At 47.5% G+C, this 19,433-nt stretch overlaps 1 protein-coding gene across 2 annotated transcripts in view; it reads left to right on the top strand.

Moving 5' to 3' along the window:
• Positions 1 to 19,433, top strand: part of LOC144754064 (HLA class II histocompatibility antigen, DM alpha chain) — a 66,137-nt gene that overhangs the window by 26,599 nt on the left and 20,105 nt on the right. For both annotated transcript variants that reach the window (XR_013594643.1, XM_078641582.1), the window contains exons 2-4: positions 5,220 to 5,477; positions 10,105 to 10,386; positions 15,083 to 15,211. Coding sequence is in view for 1 of the 2 variants with exons in the window: in XM_078641582.1 (XP_078497708.1) it covers positions 5,220 to 5,477; positions 10,105 to 10,386; positions 15,083 to 15,211 (669 nt within the window). In the remaining variant the exon portion in view is untranslated. The remainder of the gene's footprint in view (positions 1 to 5,219; positions 5,478 to 10,104; positions 10,387 to 15,082; positions 15,212 to 19,433) is intronic.

Here is a 19,433-nt window from a genome sequence, read left to right as displayed (position 1 = left end):
GAAATTGCATGAAGAAATGCGATTCCTACACATTCCTTATTTGCGATTAGCAATTAGCTAATCGCAAATAAGATAGCGATTTAAAGGGTGCTAGGGGTGTCCAAAGGACACCCTGTAGCACTCCTTAAATGCAAATTGAAACAGGTGTTGCGCACACACATGTCCTTTGGACATGTGTGTGCAACATGCAACTCAGAAAAATGCTTTTAAAAGCATTTTTCTAAGTTTTCGCTATTTACCACGAGGTTTGACCTCGCGGTAAATAGCGGGCCGAAATTGCGAATTCTCAATTTTTAAATGGATGATGAATTGCATTTAAGGAATCTCAAATAGAGATTCCTTAAATGTAATTCCTCGCAAAATAGCGAAATCGCTATTACCGATTTTTGCATTTGGGATGATGAATCCCAAATGCAAAAATAGCGCTCGCAAAGGGCCAGATTCTCAGAATCTGGCCCTTTGCGAGCCGATTTCGGCTTGATGAATCAGGCTGTAAGAACTCTATCAAAATACTTTCTGTCTATGGAACTGTATATCACGTAAGATGTCGTCCCGGCGATGTGATACACTGATGAACATCCATCTGTGCAGTTCTATAAGAGCATGAAACACATTGTTGCTTAAATATATGTATTTCTGAAACCTTAATTAAAAGTTATTGTCAAAAAATAGTTTCTGTTTTGTCCTTATAAAGATGAATTGAATTTCTTGCGCCACCAGAGTTTCTTAAATGTGGAATGTGAAAATACTACTGCACTGTACATGCAATAGTATCTGCTCTAATTAGCTCTCCCAACCTCATCTTGACCACCAGCTCATCCTCCAGGTGTACAAATGTGTACTTTTGTGCTACCAGACAGTCACAAATATTGACTTAGATTACAAATACACAACTGGTGTATTATGTGGGTAAGAATACCTCTTTGTAATTTGATGTCATCTTCAATACCCCCCTTGCATTTGTCACTATATCTTCTTCGCAGTGTATGGATTCATATCTTTTTTCACATTATGTTAACTTGTCCTACATTTATGACATTAATAGATATGACCTGCTTTCTGGAAGTGAGTTTACTACATTCTACTTACAGAGGTGTATATGACTATCTCTATGAAACACAATTTATTTCTTGAAGATAGTAAACAAATCTCTCCTAGTTACCCCTATGGCCTGTTTGACATTATTCAGGCCATTGAAGCCACGCACGTTTCTCCCTCTCATCGAAGTTGAAATGTTGGCATGTATGTATAGGTGTCAATCATGTGTAAGCCAATTTTACCATGTTTAAAAGGATAGCAGAAGAGTAAACCACTGGATAGCATGAGTAAAGGGTGCAGAATACTACAGTGAACAAAAACAGGTTCAGCAAAAGTAGGCAAAAGTGTGGGGGAAGGGCATGCTAAAGACGGCCATGTCCAACAATTCCTAAGCAGGGTTACAACTGGCATCTCCTTATAGGACATCACTGACTCCCTGGTCACTCCAGGTTCAAATGTAAGGGCTTCTGCATCTTCCATGAAGCACATTGGAGCAAAGGTCTGGTCCCACCAGGCACCTACAGAAACTGGCTCCACACTCCACACGTGCGCCCATCGAGTCACCCAAGGAATATTCGGGAAGCACTAAGAAGGATCACGAAAGGAAAAGTGCCTGTGATGACTTGGCACTTCAGAAGTTTGTAACTGCGACAGGCACTTTCAACACCAGGAGGCAAAGTGCCTGTCACTGATTGGTGCTGATGAAGGATCACACTTCAACTGTCCCAACCTCAAGATCATGATTCTGACCTGGGTTCAAAACCGGAGATACCAAACACCCAAGCCCTGAAGGTACCGTGTGCAGAGCCCCTACCCACAAATAACTCTTACTGACACCGGGTAACCGGTAACGACAACCTCTCAACAGGCTCAGCTTCCAGCCTGATCCTCGCATGACTACTAAACGACTGTGGGGGAGACGGTGACAGGAGACGGAGCCCTTAGGGCCACCGATTGTAAAGTTGCACTGGTGCTGTGATGTTACCTGATGTTATCAGATAATACTAACTCCCTGGTGTGTAATATGTACTACTGTATGTTTGTATCTACTACTGTCCTCTGCATTTTTAAAATATGTGTTGTGAATAAAGCCATTTTTCTTTTTGAGTAAAAGCATTGGACTGACAATGAATTATTGAGTGCTGTTACATGTTAACTGCCTCCACAATTAAGCCTTGGTCTGCTCAACGTCACTACCCTGAGAGTCGAGTGCTAATGGGGTGTAATTAGTTTGGGGTCCAATAGTAAGGTAAAGCTGTAGGACATGTTACTGTTTGAGGCCAGTAATGCCTGGTTGCCCTGGGAGTCCTGAAAAAGATCCCACTCTCAAATTTGTTCTCCCTACCTCCTTGTTAGCTCTTGTTCTCTCTCTCCATACCTGCTCATCATCTCCCGTTGTCTGTCTCCCTGCCTCCACATCAGGTTTCTTTGTCTGTCTCCCTACCTCTTCATCAGCTCCCGTTGTCTGTCTCCCTACCTGCTCATCATCTCCCGTTGTCTGTCTCCCTGCCTCCACATCAGGTTTCTTTGTCTGTCTCCCTACCTCTTCATCAGCTCCCGTTGTCTGTCTCCCTACCTGCTCATCAGCTCCCGTTGTCTGTCTCCCTACCTCCACATCAAATCTTGTTGTCTGTCTCCCTCAATCAATCATTTAGGGGTTGATAAAGCGCGCTACTCACCCGTGGGGAGTAAGCAGAGGTTTTGTAGGTGTTGGGTCATGTGTTCATGCTGCGGGGTCCCCAGGACTAGTCTGGCTCCAGCGTTCTGAATGGTTTGGAACTTGTGTAGAAGAGTTCTGTTGATTCCAGCGTAGAGGGTGTTGCCGTAGTCCAGTCTACTGGTTATGAGTGCGTGGGTGACGGTCTTTCTGCATTCAAGGGGTATCCATTTGAAGGTCTTTCAGAGGATGAAAAGGAAATTGAAACTAGTGGAGCCAATGGAGTTGATCTGGTGGGTCATGGTGAGGGCAGAGTCAAGGATTATGCCGAGGTTCCGTGCGTGGTCTGTGGGGGTGGGTGGGCTCCTGAGGGCATCAGCTCCCATTGTCTGTCTCCCTACCTCCTCATCAGCTCTTGTTTTCTGTCTCCCCACCTCCTCATCAGCTCCCATTGTCTGTCTCCCCACCTCCTCATCAGCTCCCGTTGTCTGTCTCCCCACCTCCTCATCAGCTCCCGTTGTCTGTCTTTCTCCCTCCTCGTTAGCTCCCATTGTCTGTCTCTCTACCTCTTCATCAGCTCCCATTGTCTGTCTCCCCACCTCCTCATCAGCTCCCGTTGTCTGTCTTTCTCCCTCCTCGTTAGCTCCCATTGTCTGTCTCTCTACCTCTTCATCAGCTCCCGCTGTCTGTCTCTCTACCTCCTCATCAGCTCCCGTTGTCTGTCTCCCCACCTCCTCATCAGCTCCCGTTGTCTGTCTCCCTAACTCCTCATCAGCTCCCGTTGTCTGTCTTTCTCCCTCCTCGTTAGCTCCCATTGTCTGTCTCTCTACCTCTTCATCAGCTCCCGCTGTCTGTCTCTCTACCTCCTCATCAGCTCCCGTTGTTTGTCTCCCCACCTCCTCATCAGCTCCCGTTATCTGTCTCCCTAACTCCTCATCAGCTCCCGTTGTCTGTCTTTCTCCCTCCTCGTTAGCTCCCGTTGTCTGTCTCTCTACCTTCTCATCAGCTCCCGTTGTCTGTCTCTCTACCTCCTCGTCAGCTCTCATTGTCTGTCTCCCTACCTCCTCATCAGCTCCCGTTGTCTGTCTCCCTACCTCCTCATCAGCTCCTGTTGTCTGTCTCTCTACCTCCTCGACAGCTCCTGGTGTCTTTCTCTCTACCTCCTCGTCAGCTCCCATTGTTTGTCTCTCTACCTCCTCGTCATCACCCATTGTCTGTCTCTTCACCTCCTCATCTACTCTCGTTGTCTGTCTCCCTACCTTCTCATCAGATCACGTTGTCTGTCTCCCTACCTCCTCATCAGCTCCCGTTGTCTGTCTCTCTCCTTCCTCGTCAGGTCCGTTGTCTGTCTCTCTACCTCCTCATCACCTCCCGTTGTCTGTCTCTCTACTTCCTCATCAGCTCCTGTTGTCTGTCTCCCTACCTCCTCCTCAGCTCCCGATGTCTGTCTCTCTACCTCCACATCAGCTCCCGTTGTCTGTCTCCCTACCTCCTCATCAGCTCTCGTTGTCTGTCTCTCTACCTCCTCATCAGCTCCCGTTGTCTGTCTCCCCACCTCCTCATCAGCTCCCGTTGTCTGTCTCCCCACCTCCTCATCAGCTCCCGTTGTCTGTCTTTCTCCCTCCTCGTTAGCTCCCATTGTCTGTCTCTCTACCTCTTCATCAGCTCCCGCTGTCTGTCTCTCTACCTCCTCATCAGCTCCCGTTGTCTGTCTCCCCACCTCCTCATCAGCTCCCGTTGTTTGTCTCCCCACCTCCTCATCAGCTCCCGTTATCTGTCTCCCTAACTCCTCATCAGCTCCTGTTGTCTGTCTTTCTCCTTCCTCGTTAGCTCCCGTTGTCTGTCTCTCTACCTTCTCATCAGCTCCCGTTGTCTGTCTCTCTACCTTCTCATCCGCTCCCGTTGTCTGTCTCTCTACCTCCTCAACAGCTCCCGTTGTCTGTCTCTGTACCTCCTCATCAGCTCCCGTTGTCTGTCTCTCTACCTCCTCATCAGCTCCCGTTGTCTGTCTCCCTACCTCCTCATCAGCTCCCGTTGTCTGTCTCTCTACCTCCTCATCAGCTCCCGTTGTCTGTCTCTGTACCTCCTCATCAGCTCCCGTTGTCTGTCTCTCTACCTCCTCATCAGCTCCCGTTGTCTGTCTCCCTACCTCCTCATCAGCTCCCGTTGTCTGTCTCCCCACCTCCTCATCCGCTCCCGTTGTCTGTCTCTCTACCTCCTCATCAGCTCCCGTTGTCTGTCTCTGTACCTCCTCATCCGCTCCCGTTGTCTGTCTCTCTACCTCCTCATCAGCTCCCGTTGTCTGTCTCTGTACCTCCTCATCAGCTCCCGTTGTCTGTCTCTCTACCTCCTCATCAGCTCCCGTTGTCTGTCTCCCTACCTCCTCATCAGCTCCCGTTGTCGGTCTCTCTACCTCCTCATCAGCTCCCGTTGTCTGTCTCCCTACCTCCTCGTCAGCCCCCGTTGTCTGTCTGACCCCAGTAGTTCCAGAGCCCTCCTGAGCACTCCTCCCTTTCTATTACAGGCGATTCACAGGTGTTTTCATACATGCTCTCCTGCCAGCCTGGCACCCCTCGGACACTGCTGTCCGCCACCTACAATGACGACGAGATGTTCCACTACAACTTCCAGACGCAGAGGACGGAGGCCCGCCTGCCTGACTTCCAGAAGTGGGAGCAGTACCCCTTCGACCTCTCCACCGTCCCCCACGAGGCTGAGCTGTGCCAGTCCATCCTGGCATACCTGGACAGGTCCCTGGGAGACATCATGCCGCAGGCCACAGGTGAGCACAGAAGGAGGGTCAGGCTCTCACGGGGTCTGGAGACTAGGGTTGGTGGTGTTCTCTGGACACAAGGGGGAGGGAAAGCTTCCCAGTGCTGGAGAAGCTCATTTGGTCCCAAATGAGAAGCCAAGGTTCTGCAATGACAATGTTTGATCTTCAGCACTTTCTTCGATCACACAGTGCTCCTCTTGCTCTGAATGAACCCTCCAGTAATATATTCTAGATATCTACAAACAATAACACTCACTTTTATCCATCATGCATGGCCTCTTGCTAATTATAAATTGGTATACAGCCATTACAACGAAACTTTTACAACGACATACCATTACAACGCAACTTTTACAACGCAAACTATTACAACGCATTGCTCTGGGGGGCGCTCTAGGATAGGGAATAGGTTAATTTACTATCCAATAACCTTCCCTACTATCCACGGGGACTGGAGTTGGAATAGTAAATTAAACTATTCACTATCCAGCGCCTAAAAGCATTATGCGTTGTAAAAGTTTGCGTTGTAAAAGCATGCGTTGTAACGTCATACATCCTATAAATTCATGCACTTATTATCACATTTTCAGTTCTCCCATTCTAGGAACTTTTCACATTGAATTAGCCAAGGCGTGGTTAAACGCTGGCATTAATTACTGATGCCTGCAAAGAGTAGTCAATGAAGGGGTGAACCTTTTATGTCTGGAAGTAGCCAAGACCTTTTGATTTTACTAAGATTACATGCATAACATACTTACATAAAGGGGCTTTCGGACACCTCTCTTCATCCATTGGTCTATTCTTGTGTCACTCACACTTTGCTTCCGCCCACTACAGCATACAGCATGGGGCAATGGGACAGCCTCCTTCAGCCACCGGTAAACTTCACTTTGAGTGAATGTATTTAGCCCTTTCACAAGGAGCACATCCGCGCACAAGGTACCGACGCAAGCGGTCCGTTTGCTGGCAGTCCCACTTCATCTTCCACAAGAGAAATTGCGCATCTAACTGACAACTGCGATTAACTCACCTGCGCCGCATTTGACAAGGACTCCCAGCAGTAAAAAACCAGCCATTGAGCTCCCATGAATTGCTGAAACCCACATGCTCTTCAGGGAACCCAGCCGGGTTTCCTAGTGAGTAAACATATTTTATATTCACCGACACATGGTTCTTCACTCACAACACTAATACTCTAGCAATTCGACAACCAGATGTCCCACTAAATTGTAGGTCCTGAAGAGACCCTACATCCATACTAGGGTCGAAATGCCGTCGACAACTAAGAAAAGTGAACTACTGAAACTGACATTCTATAATTACATAGATGTTATGTATTGAGAAAAATGAGAGTGGTCGCTTTTCGGGATACAAAAAATCATTATTTTGAAACCTTGTCACATACTGTGTCACAAACACCAATTCTATGTGGTTTTTTTGGGTTCATAATTTCACTTGGGACACAATACACAACTGTAAGTAACCTTTGATATTTAGTGTAATATTTACTTTCTATGTATATTTAAATTTAAATACAGTTTCTTTTGGAAAACGCTTATCTGTGTTTTTGGCCTGGTTTTTCTATTTGACATCTCACCTTAACCCTGTCTACACATGCGAATTTTCGCCTAGCCTTGATCATATTAATAAGTATCTATTCCACAGGAGCCATTGTTTTTCTTATAATACTTACTTACCCAGGCTCCGCTGTGAGTAGGGTTCCCTTGTTTTTCGTTTACGATTTCTACCAGATGTGAGCACTGAACACAGTTCAGCTTTGTCCTTTCCTGTCCTCTGCCAACAGCAGCGGCTGGCAACTAGGGAGAGTGGTGAGGCATGTAAAGGGGGGTGGTGGGTGCATGCATGCAAAGAGAATGGCGACTATACATTAAAAGAATAAGCCTCTTACCTCGCTTGCTGAACGACATCCGACGAGCTCCTCGCTTCAGTTGTGTTGTACTTGTTTCCCCTCCAGGCTCCGCGGCCTGCAGCCACTTCCCACAACCAATCGTGCTTCTGCTCTCATGCTGGTAACCAGAATGAGAGAAGCACCAGCATTAGAGCGGGAGGCCTCCCTCAGCTCTCTCAAGGGCACTGGCGGCCTGTGCTTTAGGGAGGCATAAAATGTGCATGCCTCGCTGGCCATGGCAAGATTGCCGGCCAAAGAGACATGCGCACTTTAAACCTAAGTGCAGCCCACCAGTCCTGCCAGCTGCAGTAATGGCCCGCCCCGTCCTGACAATCGGTTCTGAATGTGTTGGTGAAAAATAAAATGATAAAAGATTAACTTTATTACCATTTTATTATTCATTTCTAGAGTTTTTCTGAGGGGCATTTTTGTTAGCGGGACAACCCTTCTCTGCTCTAATGGAGGAGCCGCCCCTTCTTGCCAATGATGTAAATTCTTTTTGAAGTTGCCTCTGTTTATCTGACTGCAATACCACCAGCTCACGTGAACCCTGAATATAACCTCATGAGTGTGCTCTTTTTTTTCAGCCGTAGCGGTCTTTCTTTCTTTCTTTCTTTCTTTCTTTCTTTCTTTCTTTCTTTCTTTCTTTCTTCTCGCCCAAAGGTGAAGAAGCCCTGTGGGTACTCCCCCAGGTGAAGAAGTTACGGTTTCAGCTATAGACAGAAGTCTGAGGCTGTTGCCAATATTTTGCAGTTGTTACCAGATATTTGTGTCTGTTCCCAGTATTTTGAAGCTTTTGCCAGATGTCTGCTGCTGTTGCTACATGTTTTTGACTGTAGCCAGTAGATTGTGGCTGTTGCCAGTAGTCTGCAGCTGTTGCCTGTAGTTTGCAGATGAAGTTTTCAGCTGTTGCCAGACTTTTTTTGGCTATTGTCAGTACTCTGCGCCTGTTGTCAGTTTTGTGGCTGTTGCCAGAAGTTTATGGCTGTTGCCAGTAGTCTGTGGCTGTTACTGGAAGTTTTTGGCTGTTGCCAGTAGTCTGCGGCTGTTGTCAGTTTTGTGGCCGTTGCCAGAAGTTTGTGGCTGTTGCCAGAAGTTTGTGGCTGATCCCAGTAGTCAGCGGCTATTGGTTGAAGTTTGTGGCTGTTGCCAGTAGTCTGTGGCTGTTACTAGAAGTTTGTGGCTGGTGTCAGTAGTCTGCGGCTGTTGCAGTTTTGTGGCTGTTGCCAGAAGTTTGTGGCTGATGCCAGTAGTCTGTGACTGTTGCCAGTAGTCTGCATCTGTTGGCTGAAGTTTGTGGCTGTTGCCAGTAGTCTGTGGCTGTGGCTGTTACTAGAAGTTTGTAGCTGTTGCCAGTAGTCTGTGGCTGATGCCAGTAGTCTGTGGCTGTTGCCAGTAGTCTGCGGCTGTTGGTTGAAGTTTATGGCTGTTGCCAGTAGTCTGTGACTGTTGCCAGTAGTCGGCGGCTGTTGGCTGAAGTTTGTGGCTGTTGCCAGTAGTCTGTGGCTGTGGCTGTTACTAGAAGTTTGTGGCTGTTGCCAATAGTCTGCGGCTGATGCCAGTAGTCTGTGGCTGTTGCCAGTAGTCTGCAGCTTTTGGTTGAAGTTTGTGGCTGTTGCCAGTAGTCTGTGGCTGTTACTAGAGGTTTGTGGCTGTTGCCAGTAGTCTGTGGCTTTTGCAGTTTTGTGGCTGTTGCCAGAAGTTTGTGGCTGTTGCCAGAAGTTTGTGGCTGATGCCAGTAGTCTGTGGCTGTTGCCAATAGTCTGCGGCTGTTGGTTGAAGTTTGTGGCTGTTGCCAGTAGTCTGCGGCTGTTGGCTGAAGTTTGTGGCTGTTGCCAATAGTCTGTGGCTGTTGGCTGAAGTTTGTGACTGTTGCCAGTAGTCTGTGGCTGTCACTAGAAGTTTGTGGCTGTTGCCGGTAGTCTGCGGCTGTTGGCTGAAGTTTGTGGCTGTTGCCAGTAGTCTATGGCTATTACTAGAGGTTTGTGGCTGTTGCTAGTAGTCTGTGGCTGTTACTAGAAGTTTGTGGCTGTTGCCAGTAGTCTGCGGCTGTTGCCAGATGCTTGAGGTTGCTGATAGACGTTTGCGGTACTTGGCAGTAGACTGTGGCTGTTGCCAGTAGTCTGTAGCTGTTGCCAGTAATCTTCAGATGAAGTTTTTGGCTGTTGCCAGTAGTCTGCGGCTGTTTCCAGAAGCTTGAGGTTGTTGACAGAAGTTTGCGGCTGTTGGCAGTTGTCTGTGGCTATTGCCAGAAACTTGAGGTTGTTGACAGAAGTTTGCGGCTGTTGCAAGTAGTCTGCGGCTGTTGCCAGAAGCTTGAGGTTGTTGACAGAAGCTTGCGGCTGTTGCAAGTAGTCTGCGGCTGTTGCCAGAAGCTTGAGGTTGTTGACAGAAGTTTGCGGCTGTTGGCAGTAGTCTGTGGCTGTTTCCAAATGATTGAGGTAGTTGACAGAAGTTTGCGGCTGTTGGCAGTAATCTGCGGCTGTTGACAAAAGCTTGAGGTTGTTGACAGAAGTTTGCGGCTGTTGGCAGTAGTCTGCGGCTGTTGCCAAAAGCTTGAGGTTGTTGACAGAAGTTTGCGGCTGTTGGCAGTAGTCTGTGGCTGTTGCCAAAAGCTTGAGGTTGTTGACAGAAGTTTGCGGCTGTTGGCAGTAGTCTGCGGCTGTTGCCAGACGTTTGTGATTAATGACTATGATTTTGTTTCTGGTCTCCTCTCCTCTCACACAGGGACCCCTGTGCTTGACGTGTTCACCCGCCACCCCCTGGAGTTTGGGAAGCCCAACACCCTGATCTGCTTCATCAGCAACTTCTTCCCCCCGGTTCTGAACGTCACATGGAAGCGGCGGGAGGTCCCAGTGACCAGTGGTGTCTGGACCACAGACTATTCTCCGACCGGTGACGGGGGATTCTACGCGTTCTCTTACCTGAACATCACTCCGACACCCGATGACGTCTATTCCTGCAGCGTCACCCAGGCCAACGCGCAGTACTCCTCCATCAAGAACTGGTGTAGGTGGCAGGGGGGTGTGCTGCACACAGGGGGGCACAGCTGCCCATGTCCAGGGCCGGCTTTAGGGCAGTGCAACTGGTGCGGCCGCACTGGGTGCTGACCTGTGGATAGGTCGCTGACCTCAGGTGGGGGTGCTGTGTTTGGCAATAACTTCTGATTGGAGAGATGAGGGGCACTTTTGCCCGATGGTAGTGAAAGGATCTGAGAAGGTGGTCATGAGATGAGGGGGCGCCAAAAGTGGTTTGTCGCACAGGGCACCACCAGCGCTAAAGCCGGCCCTGCCCATGTCTGTCACATACTGGGGGCCAGATGGACTGATGTTCGTGTCAAATAATGAAGTACACTGGGACTGAGGTCTGTCGTGTTCCCAGGGGCACAGGGGAAGAGGCATGTTACATGTCGGGAGTACAAGTGGCAGAGGCGTGTTACATGCTGGGGGCACAGGGGCAGAGGCGTGTTACACGGGAGGAATGGGGGCTGAGGCGTGTTACATGCCGGGGGCACAAGTGGCATAGGTGTGTTATATACAAGGGACACAGGGACAAAGGTGTGCCACATACTGGGGCAGAGAGGAGAGGCATGTTACATGCCCGGGGCAAGGGGACAGAAGCCTGTTGCATGCCGGAGGCACAGGGGCATAGGTGTGTTACATACAAGGGGCACAGAGGCATAGGTGTGTTACATACAAGGGGCACAGGGGCATAGGTGTGTTACATACAAGGGGCACAGAGGCATAGGTGTGTTACATACAAGGGGCACAGAGGCATAGGTGTGTTACATACAAGGGGCACAGGGGCATAGGTGTGTTACATACAAGGGGCACAGAGGCATAGGTGTGTTACATACAAGGGGCACAGAGGCATAGGTGTGTTACATACAATAGGCACAGAGGCATAGGTGTGTTACATATAAGGGGCACAGAGGCATAGGTGTGTTACATACAAGGGGCACAGAGGCATAGGTGTGTTACATATAAGGGGCACAGAGGCATAGGTGTGTTACATACAAGGGGCACAGAGGCATAGGTGTGTTACATATAAGGGGCACAGAGGCATAGGTGTGTTACATACAAGGGACACAGGGGCATAGGTGTGTTACATACAAGGGGCACAGAGGCATAGGTGTGTTACATACAAGGGGCACAGAGGTGTAGGGGTGTTGCATACTGGGGCAGAGGGTAGAGGCGAGTTGCATGCTGGAGGCATAAGAGCAGAGGTGTGTTACATTCCGAGGCACTCATGGTGTACTACATACTTGAGGGCACAATAGCCTATGTCTGTACCTACAATTGACACCAAGGCTCTGGTATGTCACATAGGGGAGGGGGGAGGCGGCAGGGGTCGATGCCTGTCATACTCTGGAGGGCACAGGGGCCAGGGTCAGTTATATACTGACGGGATGATATCAGTTACATTCCAGGTAAATTGGGCACTGGTCGGTAATCAAGCCAGTACGGCGACAGACGGGCCAGTGCCACAGTGTTTGGGCAGCAGACTAGTATTACCTTTAGCAACAAGCGAGGACACCAGCTGGGCATTACTTTGTTCTTACACTAGTCGGGGGAACCTTGGGGGCGCATATGGGACATTATGCCACTTACATACTGAGATAGTGGGCACTGACTGGGCAATAGTGCAGGAGACTACTGGATGACTATGGCACCATGGTCGCATCCTGGGTGAGTTTGGCATACATCGGTGAGTGTCATGGTGAGACCCTGGATGAGTGGGCTATAGATCGGTGAGTACCATGGCCACATCCTGGATGAGTGGGCATACACCGGTGGGTGCCATGGTCAGATCCTTATTGAGTGGGGCATACATTGGTGAGTACCATGGCTGGATCCTGGATGAGTGGGCATACATTGGTCAGTGAAGATACACTAGGGGGGCTAGAGGAGATTTAAGGACCTGCGTGGGCCACCTCCTCACTCGTAATATAAAAACACAAAAAAGGCCGCGGGTGCAAGGCAGCGGTATGAAGTGCAATGAGATTCGATCAACCATGTACTTGAGGGGGATCTCTTTATGGACGGTTCCCCTCACACACCAAAGGTGTCATGCTTCATCATAAGGGTGCCTTCTCTGATTAGAAAACCTAGGGGCCCATTATGATGGCGTGCGGATTGCCCCCGCCAGGCTGGCGGTGCCCACCGCCAGTCTGGCGGCCAGGGGGGTAAAGGAATAATATGGTGGCGGTGTCTATCAGACACCGCCAGTCATATTATCATGGGCATTTTTCAATGCCTTTCCGTGGCGGCAATGCTGCCATGGAAAGGCAGGCGGACTTCACTCTGGGGTCCCCGTGCGGGCTCCCAGAGTGAAGGTGAGTAGGGGGGTGAGCACGGGGGTACCTGTGGTACCCCCCTTCATTTGCATTCACAAAGCGGCAGGCACCGCGCGGTGCCTGCCGCTTTGTGAATGCAAATGATGTAAAGCATTTTTAGCATTGTGGCGGGCAGTGCAGAGAGCACCGGCCGCCACAATGCTAAAAATACCGGATGTGCCCGCCACTGTGGCGGGCACATCCTAATACCACCCCTGGGACCCCTGCACTTATGGCGGGCGGTCCCAATCCCCATCAGGATGGTGGGCGGGCAAAGTCCGCCCGCCATCCTAATGACCCCCCTAGTCTCTACACGGGCTACAACCCCCTTGCTGCGAGGGAGGAGCATAGGGAGGTTTTTTATGTAAGTAAGGAGGGTTAGACTAAAACCCTATGTGGGCGTGGTGTGCTTGGTGTGATGTGCAGTGCTACGGTGAACATGGTTAACTCGCTACAAGGTTAGCTATGTGGCAACTTTAATTGGCTACCTTGTGACAGGATTAAAAACAAATAGCTGAACATACAGCTGCTATCATTAGAGGCTTCTGAATTAGTGTATGACCAACATGTTTCAGCCTAGGAACCTGTCAGAGTGTTGTGGCCTTCATCAGGGTCGGGCATACAGCTACTGCAACAGAGTGAGGTACAAGCACGTGTGAAAAATAGCAATACACAGTATCGACGGTGTGTTATACTGAACCAGTGGTCCTGTTGTTCAGTATGTCCACCGTTAGAACCTGTGGTGAGACAAAAAACAACGTGCGCTGTTTACAACGAAGCAAGATCAATGGAGACTGCGTGTAAAAGATATAGTTAAATCAAAGCACAGTGAATCCGCTCAATAGTCAAAACACAGGACAACATGTAACCACGTAGTTCGCATGTAAATGGATAAAGGGATGCGTGACTCACCATCTTTGGTTAAGGAATTTACTGCATCTGTCCTGGCCTACTTGCAAAAAGGTGCACGCGCCAATCCAACCTAACAGAAACGGTGGTGGCGCTAGGGTAGAGAAGAGATAGTTCAAGAAGAAGATTATGTGCCTAAAAGCATAAACAAATTCAATAGGAACTTGAGATATAGAGAAAAAAGAGAGATGTGCCAAGCTGGCAAGACTATCCAATTGGCACAGTGTGTGCAAGAAACAGGTAATGCAAATAGCCCAGTCACCTATAGTGATCGAGATGACGGATTGTAGCCCCTTCTCACGATGATGATAACATGGTCAACAGTCTTGAAGCAGAGATGGGATGTCGTGCTTGGCCCAATTACGACAGCCATGGCAGTCAGAGGGCAGGTGCTCCTGAGGGGGGGAGGGGGGCATACCAGTCAGACTGATGTTAGGCCCTGGCATGGAGTGCTGGTATAAGGGGATGTGGTAAAGGGTGGTAGCACTGTCCCGCAATAAAAGCCAACACTAGTGTTGTTCAAGGTACTGGGTGGGCAAAAGTAGCGGCTTTACGAGGCCCGCCGGTAATGGCTCTAGTAAAGGCCGGGCAGGGAAATGTGACATTGGTCAGTGCCATTGTCAGATTCCGGATGAGCGGGCATACATCAGTGAGTGCCATGGTCAGATCCAGGATGAATAGCCCATAGATCGGTGAGTGCCATGGTCATATCCTGGATGAGTGGGCCATAGATCGGTGAGTGCCATGATCAGACCCTGGATGAGTGTGGCATTCATTGGTGAGTGCAATGGTCAGATCCTGGATGAGTGGGGCTTACATTGGTGAGTGCCATGGTCAGATCCTGGATGAGTGGCCAATAGATCGGTGAGTGCCATGATCAGATCCTGGATGAGTGGGGCTTACATCGGTGAGTGCCATGATCAGATCCTGGATGAGTGTGGCATTCATTGGTGAGTGCAATGGTCATATCCTGGATGAGTGGGCCATAGATCGGTGAGTGCCATGATCAGACCCTGGATGAGTGTGGCATTCATTGGTGAGTGCCATGATCAGATCCTGGATGAGTGTGGCATTCATTGGTGAGTGCAATGGTCAGATCCTGGATGAGTGGGGCATACATTGGTGAGTGCCATGATCAGATCCTGGATGAGTGGCCAATAGATCGGTGAGTGCCATGATCAGACCCTTGATGAGTGTGGCATTGATCGGTCAGTGCCATGGTCCCATTCAGGATGTGTGTGGCACGAAGTGAGTAATAGTGCAGTCATGCACTGGATGAGTAGTGTACAGAATGTGCGCAGTTAGTAGCGTGTTATGCGCGCAGTAGTGAATCGTGGTCTGTAAAATGCATACCCTCCCTTTGCTGGGCAGTATCGCATGCCGCCCACAGCTGCCCCTTCCCCTGGGGCTCTGCTGCCCAGCACTGCTGTTCACCCTCTGCCTTCTCTTCACCCCATCTAGTGCCCAAGAACCCGGTGCCCTCGTACCTGCTGGAGAACGCGCTCTGCGGCCTGGCGCTCAGCCTCGGAGTAGTGGGCATCGCTGTAGGCATCATCCTTCTGGTGAAGGGCAGGAAGCCCCGACAGACAGGTGAGGGTGCGTGGCCTGTGGTGAGTGAGGGGTGGTGGTAGTTGTTTGTCTAGCCCGATGGGAGCTGACCACATGCCTTGCTCAGGGGCCTCTGCATATCGTGGGCACCCGAGGGATGAATCTGGTGAGTATCTTTATGAAGAGAACTGGCAAGTCTGGAAAGGACTCACCTATTCAGAAAAGTGCCAAGAGCTCAGGCAGGTACCCCTTCCCACCCAAAAACCCACCCAGATGGGTGGACCCAGAGATACAGAAGCCACAAGTGGAGGGATTGCTTCAATGGGCACATTCAACTCTCTTGTGTTGGTCAAGGTGAAGGCTAAGGATGAACGCCCTGGTAGGCCCTGTCGAAGCTCTGTCCATCCATCTTGCATGGCCTATGAAGGTTCCTTCTTGGGCACATTCCTGTTGAACTGTTACAAATGGATTCAGCTGGACCCGTTGCTAGGTGACAGTTTTTGGTCAAATACAAGCCACTGAGATCTAAATCCAGTGGGGTCCAGTTGCATCGCCCAACTGGTCATGGCTGTAAAATAGTCTGTTGGTGTAGCTGTGCGTCAGTGTTAGCATGTGCCTTGTTTTTGCACTTTGCGTCTACAAGTGCATCTCTGACAATCCGTGCCGCTAGTGAACCCTTTATTAAACCATTCGTACTGGGTTAACCGCAGTGGGGCCGGGACAGTCCTCGGGCGGTGGTGCTGGCATCAATGTTACACCACTGAATTCACAGGGATTCTGGGTAATTAAGTGTCATACAGAGAACAGGGGCAGCAAACAAGCCACACCCATTCAGCAGGAGAGCTGTGAGGCAACAACCGAGCCACGCCCATTCAGCAGGAGAGCTGTGAGGCAACAATCGAGCCACGCCCATTCAGAGGAGTGTGGGCTGTGGGTAGGATGTAGCTGGTGGTGCACATTGGAGGATGGAGTGGTCACCACTGTCATCTACAGGAATCACTGACAGAATATCAACGACATGAATATTGACGACAAAAATATCAGACCCGAAATATCGATGTCCAGAATATCGAAGTCCTATCAACAGAAAGGTAAGTACAAACATTTCGAAAAAAATATTGTTAACAAAAATATTGTTGTTAAAAATATAGTTTTGTAAATGTTTAAAACATAATGTAAAATAAAGTAAATAATACATACAATTAAAAGAAACAGTTCAAATTTATTTAAAATGTTTAAAATTATAACTAATATATAATGTAAAGTTAAATTAAACATATATATGTATAAAATATAAAATATATACATAATAACACTTATAAATACTTATTATTACTACTTATAAATTGTTAAAAACCTATACAATTTTTTAAATACATATATATACACAAACACCAATAATATAAAGATGTATATAAAATATATATATAACAAATTAAAAAAATAAAATATTTTTAATTTATTTTAAATATATTATACACTACATTAACTAAAACAGTCGAGAAAATATTGGATAGCGGAGGGGTTAAAATTGCTATTCCTACTCCAGAGAGTGCAACAGTAGTGAAAGTGTTGGATAGCGTAGAGGTAGAAATTACTATTCCCACTCCAGAGAGTGCAACAGTAGGGAAAGTGTTGGATAGCGTAGGGGTAAGAATTACTATTCCGACTGTAGTAAGTGCAACAGTAAGGAAAGTGTTGGATAGCGTAGGGGTAAAAATGACTATTCCCACTCTAGGGAGTGCAACAGTAGGGAAAGTGTTGGATAACGTTGGGCTAAAAATTACTATTCCCACTCCACAGAGTGCAAAAAGGGAAAGTGTTGGATAGCGAAGGAGTAGAAATTACTATTCCCACTCCAGAGAGTGCAACATTAGGGAAAGTGTTGGATAGTGAAGTGGTTACATTTACAATTCCCACTCCAGAGAGTGAAACAGTAGGGAAAGTGTTGGATAGCGAAGGTGTAAAAGTTACTATTCCCACACCAGAGAGTGCAACAGTAGGGAAAGTGTTGGATAGCAGAGGGTTAAAGTTAACATACTTATCAATTAAATAATTATTTATATTAAAAAAAATATATAATGAATAATAATTTTTTTTATAAATATTAAAGAAAATGTAATTAATAATGAAATTACTTCCCACTCTATTCCCCTATAAACCCACAATGCACGCCTAAAAAAATAACACAAGCAATATAATAATCAAGTAATAAATTAATACAAATTAAATACCAATTCATAATTTATTAACAATAATTGAATTATCAATACCAATAAATAAAATAAAAAATTACTTTCTTAAAATTAAATTACTTCCCACCTTATTCCCCTATAAACCCACAACCAGCTCCTAAAAATATAACACAATTAAGATAATTATCAATTCATCAATTAATAACAATTAATTACCAATTAATAAACAATAAATTCCTTATCAAAACCAATAAATAAAAATGAATAATTACTTTATTATAATTAAATTACTTCCCACCCTATTCCCCTATAAACCCACAAACCGTTAGAAGAAAACAATGAATATATTTACTAATTAATTCTTAATAATTAACCAATTAATAACTAATTAATAATACATTAATTAACACAATCAATAAACTATATTAATTAAGTATAACTAAATTACTTCCCACCCTATTCCCCTATAACCCCACAACCTGCTACAGAACTAAAGCGCAAAATTTACTTATAATAATTAATAACATCTAAAAATGTAATACATAAATTAAAAAATAAATACAATACTTAAACAAAAAACATAGAATACATACATTTAAAATACATACAAAAATAAATAACTCTAATATAAGCATTGATATTATGCGGGCGACATTTAGGGCCCCATTAGGATGGTGGGCAGATCGCCCCTGCTGGGCCGGCGTTAGTTACCGCCGGCCCAGCGGGTGGGGGACGATCCACCCGCCATCCATGCAGCAAAGATCCCCCGCCATATTACGATGGCTGGGGGGTCCGCGGCGGACGGAAAGACCGTCTGCCGCTTTTCCGCCTAGTCGACAAGTCTACTGGGCGGAAAAGGGTTCAATATGGTGGCGGTGTCTGTTAGACACCACCAGCCATGTTAGAATAGGGCGGAAACATGCCGCCACGGAAAGCCATGTGGAGTTTGCTTGCGGGGGCCTGTTGCGGGCCACTCTGGGGAGTATGGGGTGCACATGGGGGGGTACCTATGGTACCCCCTTCATTTCAATGTACAATGTGGCGACAATGTGGCAGGCACCGCGCGGTGCCTGTCACGTTGTGCATTGAAAGGCACAACTTGCCTTTGTGGCATTGCGGCAGGCGTTGCTTTCAGCACCGCCCGCCGCAGTATTACAGATGCGCCATGCACCCACCAGTGTGGCGGGCGCATCCTAATTGAGGGTGTTGGACTGCCGCTAGCATTGCGGGCTATCCCGATTTCCGGGGGTATGGCGGGCGGCCAAAGTCCGCCCGCCATACTAATGACCCCCATTGCATCAATTAAAGAAATCTTGAGATAGTAAAGAAAAAGTTAATTCAATAAAGTGTGAAGTATACACTAAGCGTTATGGTAAAGAGAAAAGTTAAGAGTAAAATATGGTTAAGATGAAAGGACTGTGGTAAAAAAAAACAAGGAAGAAGGGCAAAGTGACGGCTCCCTCCCTAAATAAATTTTTTTGAAAAAGACGAAGCGTACAGGTCAAAGGTTCGTGGGAATAAACATACATTGTTAAATTAAAAGATGGGAGATTCATCTAAAAATGAAATTTTAATATCAACCTTGAAATTCCTGAAAAAAAGTATCTCAAACTTTCAGCAAAAATAGGTCAGAGTTTGAGTTATCATCCAAACTTAAATTCACAGTCACCACACACGCACGCACACACACACACACCCACACCCTCACACACACCCACACAAACACATACACGCATGCACACACACACACACACACAACCACACCCACGCATGCACACACACACACAAACACACACATGCATGCACACACACACACGCACACACACAGACAAACTAACACACGCACACACACAGACAAACACACACACACCCACACAAACACACACATGCACGCACACACACACGCACACACACACAAACACACACGCACGCACACACACACACAAACACACACATGCACTCACACACACACGCACAAACAAACGCACACACACACACTCTCTCTCTCTCTTAAATATGTTACAAATATCTGGGGTGGGTAAATAATATTGCAGTCACACGTGCACTCA

Source organism: Lissotriton helveticus, chromosome 5_1 (assembly GCF_964261635.1).
Source record: "Lissotriton helveticus chromosome 5_1, aLisHel1.1, whole genome shotgun sequence".
Taxonomy (NCBI): Eukaryota; Metazoa; Chordata; class Amphibia; order Caudata; family Salamandridae; genus Lissotriton; species Lissotriton helveticus.
This window is presented reverse-complemented; position numbering and strand designations above follow the sequence as displayed.